Source organism: Panicum virgatum, chromosome 3N (assembly GCF_016808335.1).
Source record: "Panicum virgatum strain AP13 chromosome 3N, P.virgatum_v5, whole genome shotgun sequence".
Lineage (NCBI taxonomy): Eukaryota > Viridiplantae > Streptophyta > Magnoliopsida > Poales > Poaceae > Panicum > Panicum virgatum.
Window position 1 is genome coordinate 54380544 of NC_053147.1, and position 24381 is coordinate 54404924.

Genomic DNA, 24381 nt, shown 5'->3' on the forward strand with positions numbered 1-24381 from the left:
TCCAATTGGATCTCTAATGCGGACGAGATCAAAGCTACTAGTGGCTATATATTCACTCTAACGGGTGCTGCAGTTGCGTGGAGGTCTTGCAAACAAACAATCTTCACAAAATCAACGGCTGAAGCAGAACTTGTAGCACTAGAGACTGCCACTAATGAGGCTGAATGGCTTAGAGAGCTATTTATGAACTTGTCTATAATTGAGAAGCCGGTACCACCCATCCTAATGTATTGCAATAACCAATCAATGCTAGCTCCGGTTATGAATACAAAGGATAATTCCAAGTCCAACAAGTATATTAAGCGGAGGCTTAAAACTGTCAGAAAAATGAGAAACTCCGGAATAATAGCTGTGAGTTATGTGAAAAATGAAAATAATCTGGCAGACCCTTTCATAAAGGGATTATCACGGAATGTGATTTCTGTGATGTCTAAGGACATGGGTATGAGGCCCATTTGAGTATGTTACATCACAATGGTAACATATCCTATGTGATCGGAGATCCCGTGAAGTAGAAAATAGGAAGAACAAGTTGATGATGTAACTCAAAGAGTACACTAAAAATAATAAAAATGTATCAATGTCCAAATGACAACAATAGTACTCTTTATTATTTGGAAGGATGGCATTAAGCTTTAATGTTCCCCATTAAAAAGATATCAGCCAGCAGGATATTCTTGAAGAGGAACACCTACGTGAGTCTAACTATAGGTCACTGTTTTTGAGACAGGGTGCTCTCATTGAAAACTCACTAAAAGATATGGGAGTAGACCATTAACGCTCCGGTTAGGCGAGATTATTTTGGCAGCCTAGTGTCAGTTGTGATTTCAGGTGAAGTTCGACCACGTATGACTGAGAATTCAAGGCCTAGTCCATTCTTCAGTTGTAGGAAGATGAATCTTGTTATTCTAGGTACTAGTTCAATCCATACAAGACTCATACTGAAAGACTGGTATATTAACGATGATACAACACATTGATCCTTTTGTCCTTCATTTCTTACTTTGGAATTGGTGGGGGATTGTTGGAATTTGGTCCATTTATGGCCCATTCAAGAGAATTCCAAAGCAACATGTGGCTGGTTGGTATTGTCCCATACTGCTAGTACAAGCAAGTGGACACCAATTTAAATATTGGAGCACTTTCTATGCGTTGAATGGAGCAGCCAAGAGATGAGATGTGTAATGCTTTGCTAAACACACACCAACGCACGCACGCGCGCGCACGTATTCGCGTCTTTTCGCGTGTATATCGGCGTGACTTGTGACTTGCGACGTGCGGTTGTGTGGCTGTAATTCAGCTAATATTTTGCCACTTGTGTCTCTCACTTTTGAATCATTGTGCACTGATTAGGTGCTAATCAATGCCCGGTTAATGCCATAATTCATAGTAAATTGTCATGATCATTCTAAATGTGTTTTGCTCGATCAGTTTACAACTTTGCTTAAGACTTCTATTTTACCTCAAATTGAAATCTAATCTCTTTAAACGCATATTTCCAACGCTTCCATCCCTAAATGCAAAACCCATCTAAACGTGTGCCTCCAGGGAAAAAAAACTGCCTGAATCGGTGTTAAAGTGTGGGGAAATCAGCATATACCACTTCCTCGAATACGCAAACATATGAAAAAAGAAAAAGAGAAGATAAAAAAAAATCCAAAGTACCCTTCCGTTGAAAAAAGTCCGGGAAATACTAAACCGCAGAAAACGAAACAAAAAATAAAATAAAATCCAAACAGTCTAGGGTTTTGCGTACTAGTTATGCCCAGGCCGCGACGCGACGCGCCGCCCCTTCCCCTTCTTCCCCTGCGCCTCGCCCGCCGACTTCGTCCCCACCCCCTCGCGGCGGCGAGCCGGAGCGTCTCGGCTGTTGCCGCCCGGGGCCCGCGGAGCTCCGTCGCCTTGGCGCCATCCGCCCCGCGGGCCGTGGAGGCGGCTCCATCGGCTTTGGCGGCGGCCGTGGCGGCGGAACCGGAACCCTAGCGGCTGACGAGGTTAGTCTCACTCCCTCTCCATCGATTCCTGCGCTATTGCGCGCGGCGGTCGACGGTGTCTCTCGCGGGGCGTTCATTTGGATTGGCCGTCTGCGGGCAATGGGAAGGGCCGCGGGGGAATCGGGGCCGGGGCTGGAATTTCGAAACCCTAGATGTGTTGATTTTCTTTGGTTTCTTGATCAGGTGACGCGGTGTTTCTTTTATGCGCAGCGGCGGGACAAATTGTGTTCTTGCGGGATGCTGTAGGCTGAAAGCCCTGTTTTACCGGGTACCATAGATTCCGAATCAAGGTCTTGTGCGGTGTGTGTTCCAATAACTGGTTACCGCGAACAGTGAGTTGAATTGGGGATTGGGGTGCACTGTGATTTGTAGGATAGTGGGTCTTGGAAGGATTGTGTTTCTGTCAACGAATTGATGCCTCTTGATCCTGCCCTGCGTCTAGTAGGGTAACCGGCTCGAGTTAGGGGTACGACTGTACGAGTTTGCAGGATTTCCTTCTCTGCTGGACCGGTAGTCTGTAGCAACCCCAATTGAGTACTGATTTGCTTGAGTTAGGTTGAAATCATGGCTTTGCATGGTGCTTTAGATTCGAATCGCGGTCTTGCGAGGTGTGGGTTCCAATAACGGGCTTCCACCTTGGGGCTTTACTTATAGATATGAAAAATTGGCCAATAGGTACTGCATGGTAGTATGTAGGATATTAGTCTTGCCAGGACTGTGTTTGTCCACGAATTAGTGGCTCTTTATCCTGTCCTGTTGACTAAATGACTAGTAAGGGTAATTGGCTTGATTAGGGGCACGAGTTTGCAAGGCAGGTAGTCAGTAGCAACCCTGGTAAAGTGAATTAGGCTGAAATCATGACTTTGCAAAGTGCCATAGATTGAAATTGTAGTCTTCTGAGGTGTGGTTTCTAATAACTGATTGCCACCACTGGGATGGGCTATACAAATGAGTAAGTGGTCGGTTGGGATTGGGGTGCATGGTTTTAGGGTATTAGGTGATGCAAGGATTGTGTTTATGACCATGAATTGGTGCTCTTGTTGTTAACTGGCTCGAGTTAGGGGCATAAGATTGCAGGATGTTGTGGTCCTGCTCTGCCAGGTAGGTAGTCAGTAGCACTATTTGGTCTGGGAGGTGGGGATGGAGAACGCTGAAATGGAAAGGAGGATGAATTATTTTGTATAGATGATCTGGCTAAGTTTCAGATTTTTTTAACTTTTTCTATTGCTCTGGATTAATTTATTAATAGTGGGATGCTTTTTTTTAACAGATAGTAAGATTGCATTGGGCTATATCTATTCAATTCTTAAATTTTGAGTAGAGTACCATGTCTATCAGATAAATCATCACGACATGTTTAAGTATTTGGTCTTGGTTGTGTATTATTGCGTCTATTCTTGCATACTCTGACAGCATGCCAGTATTATTTTTCATTTCTATGTTCAGTCCTGGAATTTAACTTTAGTGTTTGAAACTTTGAATGTACATGTCATCCTGTACCTTACTTTGAAGTGTGCCATACCATCCCTTTTATTTCTTGGTAACTGTCATAACACCAGCTGTATCTTCTCCATTCAGAGACTGACTAGGAGTTCATCGAAGTAAATTGTTCATCAGTTTGTTCTTAATATAAATAAGTGAGCCTACATGGCTATGGTCCCAAGTGATTCATCACATAATGGAGTTGTGGACAATAGCCCCAATGGCAGGACCCTGGGTAGGCGTGAGGAAGCCAGGAAACTTGGCCCGTCATGGTATTTCAGTAGAAAGGAAATAGAAGAAAATTCTCCATCCAGGAGGGATGGCATTGATTTGAAGAGAGAGAATGGCCTTCGAAAGTCGTATTGCAATTTTCTACAAGAGTTGGGCATGAAGCTTAAAGTGTAAGATGGATACATTGATCTACTTCTACATTTGTTGGCTATCTTTGCATTTCACTTTCTAAATTCTAAGAACACTCTTTTAAATGAAGTGCTACTAAATTGTGGCCATAATGCTAAAGTTTTTGAATATATGTTCCTTATATCAGCTTGTGTTTGCTCATTTTTTGTAGTAATTTGGGTGGACATTGTTATGGGATGCACATATCTACAGCTGTTTATGGATCAAGATATTTTATCTATTTCCCATCTAGATAACTGTAGTTTTGAACTTTTGATCAAGATGTTCATACTGTCATCGTGAAGAGAGAAATTTTTGTACCTACTTTTGTATAATTTAAATTTTGTTATACTTGATAGTCTGGCATTCAAATATGGATTGAGGTTTTACTGATGTTCGTTTTTGTTTGCATGGTTGATCTTGGTTTTTTTGCATGCTAAAGCATGACATTTTCCTTAGTGGTCATAATTTTGACGCAAGTTGTATTGCAAATCCATCAATGACTTTAAGTGTTAAATAAATGGATTGTTTTTTCATTGATTTTGCTGAAGTAAATCCTTTAGGTCATCCTTTTATCTCATAATGTTCCCCCATTTGCTTGCTGTTTGTAGGCCTCAAGTGTCCATTGCTACAGCTATGGTATTCTGTCATCGTTTTTACCTTCGCCAATCCCTTGCAAAAAATGATAGACGGGTAAGTGTTATTCAATGCCTGTCTCTAGTTGTTTTTCAATGGTTGATGAAGTTTGCCTTAAGCTTCAAGGTTGCTACTAAGTTTAGTTTAAACAAGTGGTTTGCCTTTTCCATTTTGTATGCCTGATTAGTATTAACAGGATCTTGATGCTTGACAATGGGTTGACAAACTCAAATTTTCACATTCCCTTTTGGTTTCATGTTAGAAACTGAATACTACTAGTATGATGTAAACTCTTTGCTGGTGACATACATAGATATTAGTGTACTCCTTCAAGCTAAATTTGATCCTGTGAAGTTTTTTTTTTAAATTTTTTTTTATAGAATATGCGCCAATGGTTCTGAATCTAATATCCATACAGATAATTGCCACAGTTTGTATGTTCTTGGCTGGAAAAGTTGAAGAAACACCTAGACCATTGAAGGATGTCATTGTGGTTTCTTACGAGCTTATTCATAAGAAGGATCCTAATGCTGTTCAGAGAATCAAGCAGCAGAAGGTGATGGATTTATTATATTGATCCAGAAGTACTGACACTTGACTTTGTCCTGCACGATTATCACTATTGAACTTCATTGTTGCATACCCTTCACTTAGGAACCAATATGTGTTTAACTTTGTAACTTGTTTCATCATACACTGCTAGGCTGTAGTTATATGTATAAGCTATTCATTCACTAAAAATTTAGCTGATTTAAGTAAACAGTAGATTTTTGTTATATCTAGATTCAAATCTAGATATAACATCTTGATGAAAGTAGTTGAGATCCACTTTTCATCCTGGATTTGAGGAGCACATGCTACTAATATAAATGCTTTAACGGTTTATGATGCTTAATAAACATTTTCTAATCTAACAAAATAAATATGGCCAACAGTTGTTGCCTTTGTGCGCTTCCGTTATCAGCTTGTGGTTGCGTTAAACATCCTCAGGTGCTACCAAAGCTGAACAATTCTGAAAATGCATTTCTTTTTTAAAAATTATGATCCTTTTTATCAAGAGTGAACATTATGATAGTTCTATATTTCTCCGCTTGTTTCTGAATCTACTTAGGATTTATTTTCTTCGTTCACTAGTTCTTATTTGATTCAAAAACGATATTTTCTCGTTTATGTAATAGTTATTTCTATTAGTGCTTAATATTTCCTCTTGCAGGAAATATACGATAAACAAAAAGAACTTATTTTACTTGGGGAGCGAGTTGTACTTGTAACACTTGGGTTTGACCTGAATATTCATCATGCTTACAAGCCCTTGGTTGAAGCAATAAGGAAATTCAAAGTTGTTCAAAAAAGTGCACTTCCTCAGGTTGCCTGGAATTTCGTAAATGATGGGTATGCTAATGCTACCCTTGCTGTCTTTTGAAATTGCAGTTCACAGTTGTGTATCTACTACACTTTAAAAATGTTGTGCACTGTACAGGCTGCGTACTTCGCTTTGCCTGCAATTCGAGCCTCATCATATTGCAGCAGGTGCTATCTTTTTGGCTGCTAAATTTCTCAAAATGAAGCTTCCAGCTGAGGGTGATAAAGTTTGGTGGCAGGATTTTGATGTCACGCCACGTCAGCTTGAAGGTTGGTCCTTATTTGGAAAGTCTGAAATGTTTCCACTTGCTCTATGCTGTTCATTTGTTCAGCACATTGGTTTGGCCTTCATTGGTTGAATTGTTAGCATGAGTTTAGTGTGACAAATAGATTTTTGTTTCTGTGAAAATCTTGGTTTTTAAGGAATTTACAAACTTCATGATACTTTAACTTGATAACTTTGTGTTTTCTTTAGCTAACGGTTATTGGTATAATCTTCATTGAACTAGTATTTAGGCTAAAATAGGATACTAGGATGACATCTTTCTCCATGACATTAGTTTATCCTACATGTCCGTGGCTTATTTTTCTTATCATTGTTTCAAAAGATGTATAATTTGGATTGTTATTGTCATAACTTCTCCATGCCCCAGTTCGCTACACAATTTAATTTCCAAAAACTGTACATGTTAGCCATCTGCATGCCTGAACCAATTCATTTTCCTGTTGCAGATTAAAGTAGCATAGTTTCTAGGCTATTCTAAGAAAAATAAGTACAACTAGAAGTAAACATAATTTATCTAGCCTATAAAAAGGGTGGTCAAATGAGGGCTTTGCATTAGGCAATTTTCTGGACACATCATGCTATTCTACCCAAGATATGAGCTTGTTTTTCTCTACTGGGAAATGGAACACTTTTTGCAGCTTGATATTTCTAGGTGCTACGTTTCTGTCTTGCTATATTGCTTCCATTTTCTTTGTGAGGTATATTGAAGTTTACAAATGGGATTTTGATAGTGACATAGTGTACACATTTTTTTATTATTAATATTTACCTTACAGAGCTATGCTGTATCTTTGGAAGAGCACTGTTTCAATTAGGTTTTAATAATTCACAAAACTATGATAATCTTCTAACTTTACTGGTGACTTGTCACATAAACCGTAGTGCTTTTGAGGCCAAGTTCCTGACTGTTTTGAAATTACACATGTACCAGCCACTTTCCAGCTGTCAGAAACCTAACAGCCTCTAAAGACCAACAATCAAATTCTATTAGGTCTCACTTTGTATAGTTTAATATTAACTAGGCACTACGTGGAAATTCTTATTTACTAATCCTAAGTATTAGTTATTATTTTATTGTCACAATGTGGTCTGAGATGCCCATATCTCATCTGACAAATAAAACATTTCTGTCGTCCATGATTGCAGAGGTAAGCAATCAAATGTTGGAGTTGTATGAGCAAAACCGTACACCACAGGCACAACCATCACAGGGAAGTGAAGCTGAAGGGTGTTCTGCTGGTGTGCGCAATCAACATTCATCTGTAAAATCTGAAGGAAACTCCAAGGAACCATCTGCCAAACTGTCAAATTTGCCGCATTCTTCCTTGACAGGTGCTCCAGGTCACCATGATGCTGGACACTTGAATTCAGACAAGCATATTTCTGGCTATAAAATGCTTCAAAACGACAATGGTAACCATGGTGGCAGCAAAGATAGGAGCAGCAAGAGTGGAAGTAAATCTGATGCTGGTATGGACAGGTCGCATCATGACAAAAAATCCTCCCCAGGACATCATTATTCCAAGTCCAGTCGTGAGTTCTGTAATCAAATGGAAGAACAAAAGCCACATCGATCACATGATAATTCTAATGAAACAAGACACGGTGTTCTTGGTGGCAATGAAGCTCCTGGTGTGTCATCATCAAGGATGGATGCGATGAATAAAATTGACAAGGATAAGGTAAAAGCAGCATTGGAGAAGCGAAGAAAATCAAAAGGTGGAGTTGCTGCAAATGTAAATGTGATGGATGATGATGATCTACTTGAGAGAGAGCTAGAACATGGTGTTGAACTGGCTGTTGAGGACGAGAAGATCAAGCAGGAAGAGCAGACTTTGTCCCATGATAGCATGCCTCCAGCGGATCTTCAACATGTTGACCATGTAATGGAGAATGGTTACCATGGTGAGAAGAGCGTGCCAACGACTGCTGAAGATGGGGAGTTTCCAAGGGACAGTAAAGAACAACACCCTCAATCATTTGATAAACGAACCGATGGTTCTGAGCACAAGTCCCAGCAGGTTGATCACACATTGAAGCACAAGGGCCACGATGATGCTCTGCTTGCTGGAAGACATGAGCAGGATGGACGAGACAACTTTAAAAGGCCTAAGCTTGAAGGCGTAGTTGATAATGAAGTGTGATTGTGGACCAGTTTGCTTGAAACGGGTAACTACATGCAATTTGGCACGGAATTCATTGTATGATACACATGTTCCTGGGCATGTGTTCACCAGTGCCTGAGGATGTTGCATTGGGATGCTAAAACTGCCGTGCTGTGGAACATCAAGATGTCCATAGTTTTTGTGCGTATTTGCCCCCCCGTAACTGATGGCAGTTTAAAACTGTTCCTAGATCTGCACCATGGAGCATCTTGAAAGCCGTGCTAGCAATACCAATGTTCCAACGAACATTGGAATATATGCACTGAAACACACGATAACAATTGCATTCATTTCTTCGATGTGATGTTTCAGTTAAAGTGGTGCAAATGTTTTGTTTTTGCCTAATGGTCTTTGTAGCGGTGAATATATATATATCTTAACTGGTTTAGGGTGTTTGCATTTTGAAGTTCATATTCTGTAGGTATTTAAGTGACGTACTTATTTAACTTATGAGTTTAAAATGATTATTTAAATCAGCTTATATTCTTTAGCAGCTATGCATACTTTGAGTTACATAATACCATGTCTGCTTTTATGTTCTGGTTAAATCTTTTTAGTATATTATACTAACTAATTGGTGTCAATTGTAGCACAATAGTGAGCCACTGATGTGTGAAACTGTTAGATGTTGCAAAGTTATGGTAAGATGCCTTTTTGAGACGTCTGGAGTAAACAATTAGAAATACGCTTCGATTCAATTTACAATAGCAGCTACATGCACAGGGGAATACACACTTCTCATTCCCAGATGTATCAACAATAAGAATGCGCTATAATAATCTGATATAATCAAAGGATGCTGAACGTTCTCCAGCACTCCCCAAATTGGCATGATCGAACCTTCGAACCAAATGTATCACAGGAAATCAATATGTCCAGCAGCTAAATGGAGCTCAAACGGAAATACTGGCAACAAAACAGTACGGATAAGAATGGAGCTGATGAAATGCAACAACTAGTAGTGTCATCACAAATTTCTAGAATGACGCTTCTTTAGATTTGGGGTTCATAAACACAAACTCTGACCTGCGAAATATTACCATCACCAAACTATTATGTGAGTTGCAGCGCATAAGAATTGGTAGGAAACAATCAAAATACCTAAGAGGAGCATCAATAAAATCCATTTTGGTTCCCATAATATGCATTAAGAGCTTTTGGATCAATTAGTATCCTTACTCCTTTATCTTCCACACGCTCATCAAACTACCCCTAAGCGAATACCTAGCTATTAGAAATTCAGTCCTACAACCAAGCGATAACTAATTGAGTCAATATCAAAAATTAGCGAAGCAGAAATGCATGCATATTGATCTTTCGGTAAACATCAACCTGGCTTTAACTGTTTTTGGGCAGTTTACAGTTTTCGCAAAACAGTAGGTTTGACGTTCCATTTTAAAAAAAAATATACTTAGGTTGCTTATTGTCTTCAAAAACACATGTTTTATAGTACATAAATTATCGTAAAAGAGGAGGCTTTAGAGGGTCAACCATCTAGGGTTCCAAAAAAGATAAGTGAACCTCATTTGTCTACCTGGTGCTGACCGTTCCATTTGATTCGTGGAAGCCCTTGCCCACCTATATGTAACCACTAGGTGGTACCGTCATCCGTCAATCATGTAGACGGATTGAGATTCGGTGACATTGCACGGTGACATTCTCGGTGACATTGAGTCACTGACATGCATGTCAGTGACTCAATTTCACCGAGAATGTCACCGTGCAATGTCACCGAATCTGCGTCCCATGTAGACTACTTTCTCCATTTCAAAATGTAGGCTGATTTTTCTAGGTTCATAGATTGTACTATGCACCCTAGACATACGTTATATCTACTAGATACATAGCAAATAGTATGAATTAAAAAGCAAAAACAACCTATATTTTGTAATGGAAGGAGTATTAAATTAGAGAACTTACTCTGTGTGAAAGTGAAAAACTGCAAAGACAATTGTTTTGATACTCCAACCTAGAATGTAATAGCATTAGTCCTAACTAACTATATTGTCAATACAAGAATAGGTGTTCCAAGCTAACATTTCAGAGTATATTAGAATATTGCTTAAAACATACAACAGTTAATAGAAGTGTAGAAGAAATATCATACAACACAACTTCAGCGCAAAATAAATGAACAGTACACCATCTAAATTGCATTTATGTACTCAGCTGACAGTTCTTAAAGGGATTGAGTGCCACTTTATTTGACATGTCCCTTTTACAGGGTATAGTAAGTTCACAACAAACGTCACCGACCTTAACAACTTAGCATAGAAGCCCAACTTTTTATGATATATGGATATGGTAAAAGAACAGTGAAAAGATACCCAGCCAATAATTTATTGTGTATGACAATCCATTGCAACCACGTGCTTTCACACACACCAAGCCGAAGATAAGTATGTTACTGGAGGCCAAGTAGATGGCGCACCCTAGATGCCACTGCAACAATCACTATCACGGCCTGCCTATGGATGGCAGGCCCAGCCTTTTCTGCCATGGCCTTCAACACAGAAGAAGCCACGCCTTTATATCTAGCTCAAGGCTAAATGGCTCCTCCTGATCTAATGAAATTCCAATTTGGTTAAGACTTGCTGAGACTAAAAACAAATGGATGAATCCTATAACTAAAATCATTAGGGCAGGTGTTAACGTGTTATTCCTATAACTAAAATCATTAAGACTTGCCATTGAATTTTTGAGACTAATGAAATTCATTTCATCTTTCCAAATAACCATGAGCCCAACTGCCCAAGGAAAAAAAATAGAAGTGTTAATGTGTTATTCCTATAACTAAAATAATTAGGGCATGCTGAAGAGCAGAATGTCACATTACAGATATGTTCATTTCTTTTGACGTGTGCTTGACCTAGAACTTCATCTAATCAGCTCCATCCATAGATGCAAACAAATCAAAGACGGATGTTTTGGGAACGCCATGGACAAATCCTAGGCCAAATATGCTGGGAAATAACCTGCACCTGCGCCTGCAGATCCTAAATCCAGTCCGTCATCTCTCATCTGGCATCAATCTGGGCGCGTCGAAGAAGACGCACCTCATCAGACTCCGACCGAATTGGAAGCATGGCCGCAGGGGTGGATGATTCAGCTGAGCGATCCACCATGGGGCCAAAGGAATCCACCGCTAACCGAAGGCATGAGCGCAAGATTCAGATTCGGTCCGGTTCGGTGGCGGCTCTCTGGCCACGGCGCTGGCGATGTTTTTGTTTCTTTCTTATTTTTCATGGGCCTGTACATGGCCACTAATTGGGTAATAAAGCCCAACATCGTCTTCCTCTCCAAATTCGGCCCAAGATCAGCCAGCCACAATTTTGCAAAATTTAAAGCTTATGTAATAAACTAAAATGGTTTAAACACTTGTATTTAATTTAAAATAACTAAAAGGGACCTAATTACTTTCGATTAAAAAATAAATCCAAGAATGTATCTGGAGCTGGTGCTCTATGAAACAGACACAATATTTTAGTTTCACATATAGAAAACAGTGTGCATTTTTTTTATCAGCAAGACAATAGACTTAGGTAAAACACAAGGTGTCACATCAGTATCTTTAAAACATGAAACGTCGTCCGACCCTAGGGGATTCTCTGGCACATCAGAGGGCCACGTCGCCCAAAAAAACAGCAGCCGTCGGATCGGGCCATCCAACGGCAACGGAATCCCCCACCCCCTGCCTTTATCGCCGCCCCTGCTCTGCCGCTTGCCCGCCCCTGCCTCGCCGCCCTCGTTCGTGTCCGGCCCGCTGCGTTGACCCGGCTATCGACCGGGTGAGGACCGGAATCGATCGAGGAGAGGAAGAGGAAGCTCTCTTTGTAAGGAATTGAAGGGAGCTTCACCGGAAACGATGAATCGAGGGCGGCCGGCGGTGGGGAAGAAGGTGGCGGCTGCGGCAGGAGCAGCGCCCGCCGGTCCGTCAGCAAGACGTGCACCGCGCCGCTCTGGTTTTTCCTTCTCTGTGGTAATATAGAAACAAATTTTGACGTTTTTATGCTGAGCGGTGGTGGTACGGATTGGAATCTATGAACGCCGGGTGCGCATTGGGGGCTTAGAGCAGAAGAAAGAGGCGTCCATCTCTTTTTCATGCGATTTTCTCCCTCTGTTTACTCTGAGGGGATTAGGACAGATGTTATGCTCTATCCCTGTTTCGAGGTCTGACTAATTGGCGGCCTCTAGCAGCCACATGGAGCTAATTAACATTAGTCCTCACGCACTCCCTCAAGCCAGCAATCACGAAAACGCTTGCGTCCATCCGCAGAAGCAGGACAGGTTCAGTTGATATCAGCATAGGAGATGCACAACATGTGCTCGATGATTTTCTTATGAGGCCTCATGTTACTGATTCTTCTGCCTTATGTTCCTTGCAGTATATTTATGTGCAACAACTGCAAGCGAATCTGATTATGTACTAGTAGTGCTACATCAAACTCCAGCTCGGGTGCCACCAGATTCAAGCAAATCTGCAAGCGGTGCAGGGTGTTCTACATTGCCTTTCTCAAACCACTTATCAGAGCATCACCTTTTTCCATTGGTATCTGTTGTAGAAAGTACACAAGCGTAAGTTTTTCCTAGCTGTGAAGTAAAACAAATAAGGCAATTGAAAAGGAAGACAACTATCTAATTAGTAAGATAACAATTTGTTAATGCTCTTAGGCAGAAACATCTTTTCTTTGGTACACTTGAATCCTGAGCAATTACTGGTGGGCAATTGCCCTGCTAATTGCAAACAGGGCCAGTAATGGTTCATAATGAATTTGGCTTCTTAGAAAATTCAGATGAAGCAGAAGCAGTGTGTCCAAAGGTTGAAAAATTAGTATAGCAGAAGCGACATGACACATGTTTGACAACTTCAAACTTGTGGATCCTTACATATATAATATAAGATTTAATCACTATCCTAACTTTTAAAGTTTTCTTGTGTTCCACTTTTCATTAATATTAATACAACATTAATGCTTAAGCTAGCAATGACATAAACTTCTGATTTCTGCTAAACCATATTGTGTGTTATCTGGTCGTGCTGTGCAGTGCTCATATTAGCAAATATTAGTGATACTATATAGGGCAATACATTTCATGTACACTATCCATAAATATTGTCTAATTAATTATGCAGCAGTGCAGCCTTCACATTATCATACATGAAAAATATGTTAGGGCTCAGAGGGTACTGCAATCCTCATCGAAGTTACTAGAGATAGGGTACCAAAATCAGCACTAGCAGTTAAATTGACATGTATATATCTCCTGTGAATTGTAATTAGACAGGAACCAAATTTGTTATATCAATTGAACTCAGTCTTAGGAATAGAGATAATTCAACAAATCAAGTTAAAATAAACCAGTCTGCTTTTTAGGCATTTATATTTTTTATAGGTATCACAATATGTATGGGGATAATAATCGTCCTCCAACATATTGAGATTTTAATAAGATACTGAACTCAGCATATGTATCATAGTTACATGCTTCTTTACAGGTATGTTGTTGACCAATGCAAATTGTCAATTTGCTATGATTGATCTGCTCTTCTACTGAACATAAGGCTTATGGTGATTATTATATTCATTCAATCAAGATAAAAAATAAATAAATTTAGAGGATATTTTTTTCCCTTTCCAGCCTTCTTGATATTTACAATTCAGCATAGTCTACATAAATTCTGTTATATCTAATACACTTCGTCATAGTTACAATGCATTCAAGCTGCAAATTTTCACTAGAGATTAATAAGCTTGACTCTTCTTGAACTTACAGACCTCACAAAGTCGTGTTGTGAGGAGGTATGCATCTGTATCTTGAGTTTCCTGTTAAGAGTTCCTTATAGTGTATTAAAATTCACATCAGTTTTCCTGTTTCTTATTCTCCAACTGTAGTACATTTTGATGCACTCATTTTTTCCCCAGATAAGGCCATCTCTGAACCAACTGGCTACCTTTCATGTTTGGATATCTTTGATTCGCATCTGAGACTGATTTCAGTTCCCTTAATTTGCCATTTCAAGCAGTGGCAGCACTCCTTTTTAGACGCTTCTTAAAAGCACATTTCATGCTTTCAGCTTCCTCACTTCCAGCTAAATGAAATTCTTCTGGACAATAGGGGTTCTATCAGTAGCTACATAGAGCAACACTATAACACAAGAAAATTGTTTGAGGCTATCTGCATAAGAAAAGAGCAAAAGTTGGATCGCCAATCTGGGGTTGTCAAGGAGCCACAACCTCATGCTAAGATAACAAAAAACTATGGTCTACACATTGATTGCTCATGTGTTTATCTTCCATTGTTCATCTTACCATTCAAACTTTGTTCTGAACAAGTAGGAGTGCAAGGAGGTTTGCCTGCACATGGAAATGAGACTCCATCATAGTGCTCGTCTCAGACATGGAGGGCTCCTTGAAGTGTCTTGCAGACTGCACGAATGGATAGCTTTAGTGTGTTGTATTAGTTTGTTGTCTAGATTGTTGATTGTAGGTCGTACGCTATATAATAACTAGTAGAATTTTGTTGTCTATGTAGTTGCTCGTAGGTTATTTACTGTACTTAGAATAACCTTTCATCTTGGTGTGATGCCGCTGGAAGTTTGAATCAAGTTGGTATAAAGATATCTGTAATGTTGATCTTGTAATGCTGATCTATTCTCATAGAAATATATGCGCTGCATGTTCTCAAAATTATATGCAACACCATTTATATTTTCATTTTTTGTGCAAAACTCAGAATTTGGATAGATATTATAGGGTACAAAAAATCATAACTTTATATTTTATTGTATATCGACTCAGTGTTACTTAATCAAATTAAGATTGATCCAAATGTGCAGCCTTTTAAACAGGCACCTCGCCCTATGAGGATAGAGAGCTTGAAGAAAAGGTTGTCATCGAGACAAAAAGCTCAATTAATTCATACAGGAAGAAGAGAATACCGATTGGGTGGCCAGCAGTGTTTCAGTGAAGAAAAAGAAAGGACAAATACGCATGTGGGGATTTTCGAGATTTAAATAAAGCATATTCTAAAGATGAGTTTTCGTTACCAGTGACAGATTCTCATTGATCACACCGCCATAGCTTTATGAGTTGACACATACATAATTTTATCAATATTTACATTTCCATAAATATAAAAAGAACTATCCATAATGTTTTTTGGGAAAAAAATCCAAATCATCATCCTTTTTATCCCGTGTGAAAAAAACATTTCCACACTCAAATTGGATTTATGATACGATGACCTACCTTTCATCTTCAGCACCACTCATTCCATTGATTTGTTGATCTTTCCAGCGTAAATGGTTAAATATTGCACAAAGCTAATTCGTTCAATACCGACAGTCCACTGCAGCCCATGATGAGCAAAGAACAGGGCTTTGAAGAAATATACTGGTCACTTGTTTGGGCGCGGCAACGCCGCGCCTGCAGTTTCTAGTTACAGATACAGAAAGAAAGGGGGTTTTCCAATCGGAACAATGAGTCCGGGATAAAAGGTCATAATCTTTAGTCCCAGTTGTTGCAACCAGGATTTAAAAGGTCCGCTTGGCCAAAAAAAAAATTAGCAAGCACCACCAGCTCCTGCACTCTACAGGACTTGAATTCAGATCTTTTTCTCTCACATGTAGTTTCCTTACTACCCCATCTACATAACACATGTGACTTTAAAAAGAATACATGCCTTTTAAACTAACAACTGCAGGGCCCTCCGATTAGAGGCTCCATCGGGGACTAAAGGGTTAACATTTTGTCCCGGTTGGTAATACCAACACGACTAAAATGTGATTTTTAGTCCCGATTTTGGACTAAAGGTCCCCCATATCCTTTAGCTATTGGATGATTCAATACTAATGCCTAGATTAGTCCCGGGTACGTCCAAATGTGGCAAAGACAAATATCAAAAATCAAAGATCTTTTATGTCCTAGTGTATGGAGCATGAATGCATTTACATAGCGAAAAGTATATGATGAAGAAAAACAAAATCTCCGGTCACTTACTCTATTAAGCTGGTTAGGTCAGCACTAAGTGATTGGTTGACAGGAACACTGTTGTTAACTACACATCCAAAGCACTAACAATTTTGTCAATAGTACCTGTCAGATTACCGTTTTATAAATTACTACATTCCAAAAACTTTCTCGTTTCAATTCCTATGTTCTCTAATCTTGTGTTTGCCGGTAGATCCCGTTCCCATTACTGCATTTTTTTATTCTGCTATTTTTATTCCTCCATTAGAAACTGGTCTTAGGACGGAAGTAATAACGACCTACACAGGTAGTTGATGCCACCCATGGGCGGAGCTAGGGGTATGCCCCTGTATTCCTTGGCATACCTAAGATTTGGAAGAAAATACTAGTAAAAATATATAGATGCATCTCCAAGAGTCTTTCTAAAACACACTATCTAAATTATCATTTGAAGAGCCTTCTACATCAAAGTTGTTTTCTATATGTTTTCACTCTCCAACAGCTTTTATATATCTTGTGTACACTCTAGAAAGCCATCTTCGTTATCTATCTTTAGTTAGCAAGAAATACAGAACAAGAGATGGCTACATTTGGATAACCACTTAGAGAAACTGTTGCAGGGTATTTTTCCATCAAAATCTCTATTCCTAGCAATGAGAGGAAAGATATAGAAAGTCTCTTGGAGTTGCTCTTATACTGTCAAATATGGTTCATTGGCTCAATACACCAAAGCTCACGAACCAAGCCTAAAAATGCAAAAACTTACGTCCCTCATGTGATCTCAACGCTGTGGAGTACCGCTCGTGTCCTGCTATGCGAGTCGCGTCCAGTCGGTGCTCGGTGCTCGACGGGACGGTGGCTCTCCGCTCGGATGCTCCCCCACTCTGGTGATCGGCAACCGGAGACCTGACGGCCTCGCGACCTCATGTCTTCGCCCACATGGGCCATGGCTTGCGTCCTCTCCTGCTAGCGCGAGTTGCGAAGATTAGAAGGTGCCTACCACCAGCCCACCGGGCATCGGCGGCCAAGACAACAACGTCCAAGGCCCTCCTCTGACCGGTGGCCCTCTCGGACCACTGTTCTGTAATATTGTTTAATTATTCATATTTAGAACTTAAATTAGGGTGTTACAAACCTACCCCCTTACAGGAATCTCGTCCCGAGATTCAGACGGGCTGGCTAGCAAAGAGATCAGGATATGTCTTTCTCAGCTCATCTTCTCGCTCCCAGGTATTTGCTTTGAAACTCGGCATACCTAGCCACAAATTCCTGTCTCCGCCACTGATGCCACCAGTTGAAGTTGCCGCTACTGAATGAATACCCTAGCAATTGCAGTGAGTGCTGGAAACGGTTATTGCCACTACTGGAAAAATGACTTCTAGTACCGGGCAGCAACTCCCTGTTAGTACCGGGCAGCTGACCGGTACCAGTTGGCCGGTACTAAATGACTTTCAATTCTTTTTTCTATTTTATTGCAAAAAGGCTATTTAGCGCCGGTCAGTGGTACCGACCGGTACTAAATTGCCAGCACCCCGACAGCTTTCAATTCTTTTTTCTATTTTATTTTATTTTCTCTTCTCACTTTTTTTCCTTTTCTATTCTCACACAATCACAAAATCACAACCACATGAATTGCAATCACATATTTCACAAGTCTTGTACAATCACAATTACAAATATTGCACAATCAAAATGGACTCAAGAAACAAGTCTTGCAATCACAATCAAGAAACAAGTCTTGCACAATCAAGAAACAAGTTTTTGTAATCACAATCCAGAAACAATCGTAAGCACAACTCTTCCACAATCCTGCCAGCCGCCGGCGCCGCTGCCCCACGTGCGCCGGAGAGGCCGTGCGCCCCGCACCGCGCCTGGAGGCCTCGCGCCCCGGGCCGGGGAGGCCGCCCCGCGCCGGGAGGCCGCGCGCCCCCGCCACGCGCCGGGAGGCCGCCATGCGCTAGACCTGCGCGACGGCCCCTGCTCGACCTACGCGACGGCCGGCGGCGGGGCCGGCGCACTCCCCCCAGAAGCTCCTGCCTGGAGAAGAGAGAGAGAGAAGCTAAGTGAGATAGAGATAGGATAAGAGAGAAGAGAGAGATATGAATAGGGTGCGGTGGACAGATGAATTAAAAGACACGCAGGCAGCGGACGACGGAGAGTAGTACCGGCTCTTGAATTCAGCCATTACTAAAGCTCCGAATTTAGTACCGGCTAGTGGTTCCAGCCGGTACTAAATGGTTGCTAGCTGTTGCAGGCGGCTGTCAGTGAAGCACTTTAGTGCCGGTTGGTGCCTCCAGCCGGTACTAATTAATTCCTATAGGCACTGTAGGTTTGACCCAGTACTAAATAAGCACGTTAGTACCGGCTGAAACTGAGCCCGGTACTAATGGCCGCAGACGAATGTAGAGTTTTCTAGTAGTGTGCCGAGTTGTGGTGTTTAAAGGAAAACCAAGAATGGGGTGAACAACACTTCTAAGCATTATCTTAGCCATATCAAGAAATTTCAAATTCCAAGTCCCGTGACTCTCTTGGACCATAGATTGCTTCACCACTTTGGCTCCTTCAGTTACCACAAAAATTTTACAAGTGGTGTTCCATTTTCGTGAGACGAATGATGAACAGCCATCATGAAAATAAAAAGAATCTTGACGGTGGTTAATTCCTCTTATAGCGGCATTACTCGATTGCAAATCATATCTGAACAACCTTTTAGCCACCAAAAAATTGTATTGGAGACCTTTTATTCGTGGAGGTCTTTTACACCAATCGCCGTAGGAAAAATCCTTGCGGTTGACCATCATTCGTGGGAGGATTTTCATGACGGTTGGGCATGATGGACCATTTTCATGGCTGTTTTGTGCTCCCATGAAATTCTGGTTTTCTGATAGTGCTTGTAGCGGCAGCAAGGTTGGAAGTAGTGATGTGGTGCAATAGTTGAATTTTTTTACCTGTGGAGAGGCGAGACCAAGAGGTTTCAGTCTTTGAGATAAAATGGAGGGAGTATATATATGATCTGCAATTGAGTAACAACCCTGTTTGCCTCTCCCACCACACTTACCCAGATAGATTTTCTGTGACGACAGATCCCATTAGGGAACTCTAAACCGTAACGGCTAATATTCCCTGACAGTAACTATCAAGGCTGAGCCGTCAGGGTCTGTTTGTCACTGAAAGTTAACCTTTGTGTCACAAAAACTGTTTTCGTGTTGGTCCTTTGGATAATAACCGTCAGGAGAGCTTTTCTTGACAGTTTCTCTACCCGTCAGGAGTAGTTCGAATAGTAACCATCGGTTGCTACCATTGGAAGAAGTGTGAAACCTTCCCATCGACTGCCTACCATCACAGATACACTACTACAGATATGGTCATTGCAAACGACCTATCACCGCCGGTTTGTTTCAAACCGGCAGTGATAATATATCACCGCCGGTTCGAAATGAATCCGGCGGTGATGACCACTCATCACCGCCGGTTCGTATTACAAACCGGCGGTGATAGATTTTCGAACATCACCGTCAGGTCGTAACACGAACCGGCGGTGATGTGTAGACATCACTGCCGGATCATTTTATGTGCCGGCGGTGATACAATTTTTTTTCTTTATCTTGTCCCTCTCCCTCTCCCGTCAGTGTCCCTCTTCCTCATCCACCTCCTCCCTCCCTTTCCCGTGTCCTCCCTTCCCCCCTCCCCTCCGGCCATCCCCTCCCCATCTCTTCCTTCTTCCTCCACGGGCCCCCTCCTCTCCTCCTGTCCCGCGCGGCGCATGGATCCCGTCCCTACCTCTCCTCCCGTGCTGTGCGGGATGCGGACGCGACGGCGCGCGGCGCTGCGCAGCGTGGCGGCGGTGGGGAGCAGCGGACGAATCTAATGATGCTAATTAATCCATGATTAATCAATAATTAGTGGATGGTTACTGTAGCATCACTGTTGCAAATCATGGATTAAGTAGGCTCATTAGATTCGTCTCGCGATTTACAACCCAACCATGTAAAAAGTTTTGTAAATAGACTTCATTTAGTACTTCGAATTAGCAAGATTCCTTTTCACTTTAATGCGTTTACAACTTTTTTGCGTTTACGGGGTGGAAACTAAACAGGGCCTGAGTTAAATTCCATGTTCCATCCACTTCTAAAGGCATTAGCTGAATATGGAAAAGATGTCTTGGGCATTAGTTGGGATGGAGGAGTATTTCATTGCAAGTTAACTTTTGAGTGCAAAAGAATTAGCTTACGATGCTGTTGCCTTTCATGCCTATGATATATGAGCTCAGGCATATGTAAAAAGTAATTCTGTAGATGTTTAAAGAATATTATATGAAAATATTTTTTTTGATGGGAAAAAGGTCTTCACCGCCGGTTCGTGTCTTCAACCGGCGGTGTTGATGTCTCCGTCACCAACGGTTCCAGACACGAACCGGCGGTGATGGGTGCACATCACCAACGGTTCTGGAACCGGCGGTGATGGCCCCGCTATCACCAACGACTTAAATCTAATGGTACCCAAAACCGTTGGTGATGTACTTTTAGAACCGGCGGTGATAGGGGTGGCTGTAGTAGTGGATAGTGCGAAACCTTCCCTCGACTACATCAGGGAACAACTTTCACGATAGTTAGCATATCTCTAACAAAGCTCATTAACCATTCAAATTGGTGACTATCACTTCATTTCACCAATCAAATTCCTGTGACGAGAGAAGCAATGGTCAACACGGTGGTATTGTCCTTTATTGTAGCATGATGACCTTCAAGAGGCCAATTGAAACATTATCAGGTTGTAAACAGTGCACAACATTGTTGTAACTAAACTTGTTTTGCTAGTTGCTATGAAAACTTAAAACAATAATACAACAGGGGACTGGGTAAGGGGGTAGAGTCAGATTTAGATGTTGGATGGCTTGCATGAAGTTAGAGAAATCATTACAATATATGCCCAGTTAAAAAATCATTAGTAGATTTAATGCATTGTGTGCACATCTAGTACGATGAAACTAGCAGAGTTATTTTTCCAGTAAGTTTCAAGCAATTTAAAGACCACTTAAGATTGGCAAGTGACAATATTGCAAAGATGTCTAGTGTGTTACCTTAGTATGATAAATTGTTCTAACATGCAATTCGTGATACCTAACACATATTTCTTGGCCCAATATATTGTCATGTTGTTCTCGGGCAGAAACTTCTCCATATAAAAAATCTCCTGTCACTTACTATCTATTTTCTAGGCAAAAGACCACTTTGGCCCTTCTTTATATTGAAAGCTAGGGTTTCCATATCTTACAAAGTACCAGCACAGAGTTAAGAACACACACACCTCTTTATAACTGAACAACTAGGGGGTGGATAGATTAACTCCCCAAGTTTAAGATCGAAGGGAACTAGTACTAGTTCTCTTTATAGACAACAGTTTTCAGAAAGAACAAAGCTTCTATCTTCTTCATTAGTCAGGCTGCAAGTATGAGAGCTATAGCTTCAGTTGTCACTATCTTGGGCATGGAGGGTATCTGGAACTCACCAACAACTGTTTTGAACTCGGCAACAACTGTCGAGTGGTAGCCAGCATCCGGCATGCCACCATGTTGATACCCTACTGCTCTCGCAACTTGCAAGACTGAACACTTCACAAATGCTGCCAACCTCCGTCCGCCAGTTATCTGTTACCCTCATATGTAGGATGGTCTCATTTTGCTTCAGAAGGAGAAAACACTATGCTTATATTGAAAGCCATAAAGTTCGATACAATAGACTGGGAACACCAATTTACCAACAAGGAATACAAAGCATTAGTAGCACAGAAAGGTGCAGAAATCAAAGAAAGAAAATGTCTGAGTTCGTCACTGGTAGGGGAATGTAATTGTTCAGCCAACTCTTCAACTTCTCCACACCCTCCTTCACCTTTTCTTGATCAGTTGGCTTCAGGAGTCAACACCATCTCTGCACGAAGGAGAGACCAATATAGACAATGTCAATTGGATTGCTAGGGAAGACCCTTTCAATTGCCATTTTATTACTGGCTATCCATAGAGCCCAGGCGAAGCCTGCAAAAAAGAAGAAACCAAGGCGCATGTTTGTGCCAAACATCTTAGAGAGCCTGCTCCCTTGCAGATCATACATAGGTGTTGCGAATGTATCCCACCCGAAAGCATTGCCCAAACTGATCCAAACAAAGCGAACCAGCGAGCAAGAAAAGAAAATATGGTTAGTAGTTTCCTCCTTCCCGCACAGACAACAAGAAGGATCCCCTTTCCACCCTCTATGTATTAGAGCAACACCAGACCACAACTTAGGTTCATGTAGGATGGTCTCAGTGCAGATATGTGGTTCATGTACTTGTTTGCGATCATTTTTGCTGCTGCTAGCTTCACTACTGTTGTGACATTAGAAAGATACTCCATTTCACACCTTTGCGAGCGAGCTTCTTCTAGTTCACTTAGTTTGGGCGCAGATTGATCTGAGCACCCTCTAGACCAATACATTAATTGAGCATTGAGTATTGAGCTGGATCTTCTGCTACAAACCAAATTTTGCTCCGATCCCTCACCCATTTGTATATGCGTTTCCTTCCCTCGGCTCTCACGGATGCGTACACCTCCAAAGATTTCTTAGATAATCTCTCATGTGAACATCCTATTTTCTCAAACAATCTTCAATCTTCTCCTTAATCTAAAAAAAACTTCAATCTTCTCGACAGTGATCCCACTGTTCCTAGTAAGGCACCTCTCGATTGGTGTTCCCACTGTTCCTTGTAGGGAGTGAAAGCACCAGGAACTAGCTACGTGCGAAGAGCTTACGTGAATGATTCAACATACCCTCTGCTTTCATCTTTTGCCTATTTGTACATCTTTTCTGTCATTTTCTGATCATATAAAACATAGCTTGGTCGTTGTATTTTGTAATGTGCTCTTCTTGGTCTAGTTCAAATAAAGAGTAATAAGGCACCCTTCGGTTGTTAATTAGTCGTCATAGGAGTTGAAGGTACTACGGACTCGTGAACCATTTGAACGTGTGAGCAGCTCTATGAAACCCAACTATATGAGAAAAGTTGATATGTGTTATCCATCACATCCTCTGGTTTCATTTTTTTTCCTACGTATATGTCTACTACAGGTCTTCTTTTAGTTATGGAACTCTGTAATTACTGTACAAGAGTACAAAACAAGTAATTAAGCCATTTTCTAGCCAAACAAAACATAATCTGGCTATCCATTCGGTAGTCATGCCTTGCCATGCATCAATCCAAGGAGATGGTGAGAAATAGATCTTTAGTGACTACTCATGCAGCACTATGTGTTAGTGTCTTTGGGACCTCTAGGAGTAGATCGGTGGGTTTTCTATACTGTGAGACATACCTTTCCCTGTTATTGCCGTCCACGACTTCGGCACGACCTTGTTCATCGATGGAGGCAGCGCACAGGCAGCGACGGGCGGTGTAGACGCATCGTGGTGGCGGTGCCGGCGTGGTGCAGTGGCGATGGGCTCGCGGTGGCGCTAGTGGCGGCTTCCCGTCGCTTCAGCGCCTCCCTTTCGATCGGACTAGGGTTAGGACGGTGGGACACTGTGGCGGCGACGAACCTCGTGTTCAGTGCCGCAGTCCCCACCTCCTCTATATATGGCACTGCACGATGGGGCTCACCAGCCGTCTATTGGGCTGGGCGTCCCCGATCAGGACACGAGTCAAGGGCCCAGTTCGTCGTTGGGCCAACTGGTGGAGATCAATACTAACATTCTCCCCCTTGATCTCACCTTACACTTTTAAACTTCTCAACTTGAACTTAACTTAACTCTTTACTTTCTCTTTAGTTACTTTGCTATTGGCCTCATCTCATTGCAGATCAGTACGTAGAGCATGCCTCATCATGACAGTTATTAGTTACCGTTAGACTTAACAGCCACAATGTACCTTTCTGTATTGAAACAAGACTTTAACCTTTCTTTGGGCCCTTTAGTAATCCAGAAATCGTAGGCTTCCCGTAAAACCCATGTCGACTTGGGCGGTAGGCCTTTTGGTAAGTGGATCCGCAAGCACTTGCTTGATACTTTGGTGCTCCATGATTTCATATGATTCTGGATTTTCTCCTTTGCAACATATAACCC

The 24381-nt window shown here is 41.4% G+C and overlaps 1 protein-coding gene and 2 long non-coding RNA genes across 4 annotated transcripts; 2 read left to right on the forward strand and 1 right to left on the reverse strand.

The window, feature by feature from the left end:
* Positions 1–1736: 1736 nt before the first annotated feature.
* On the forward strand, positions 1737–8797 carry LOC120666201 (cyclin-T1-4-like). Of its 2 annotated transcripts, none has more exons than XM_039945985.1 (7): positions 1737–1994; positions 3573–3877; positions 4487–4568; positions 4930–5067; positions 5725–5903; positions 5992–6143; positions 7306–8797. In XM_039945985.1, exons 2-7 carry the CDS (start codon positions 3642–3644, stop codon positions 8301–8303), a joined length of 1785 nt encoding a protein of 594 aa, XP_039801919.1. In that variant the 5' UTR covers positions 1737–1994; positions 3573–3641; the 3' UTR covers positions 8304–8797. The 2 variants fall into 2 exon arrangements, with proteins under 2 accessions (XP_039801919.1, XP_039801921.1); XM_039945987.1 differs by lacking the exon at positions 1737–1994 and adding an exon at positions 2242–2262 and having other exon boundaries at positions 7306–8666.
* A 2234-nt stretch (positions 8798–11031) lies between these two features.
* Positions 11032–11539, reverse strand: LOC120666202. The gene is made up of 2 exons (XR_005671624.1): positions 11381–11539; positions 11032–11311 (listed from the first exon to the last, which is right to left on the reverse strand). It is a non-coding gene; the product is annotated as an uncharacterized LOC120666202 (long non-coding RNA).
* Positions 11540–12038: 499 nt separating this feature from the next.
* On the forward strand, positions 12039–15013 carry LOC120666203. Its single transcript, XR_005671625.1, has 2 exons — positions 12039–12611; positions 12710–15013. It is a non-coding gene; the product is annotated as an uncharacterized LOC120666203 (long non-coding RNA).
* The last annotated feature ends 9368 nt before the right edge of the window (positions 15014–24381 follow it).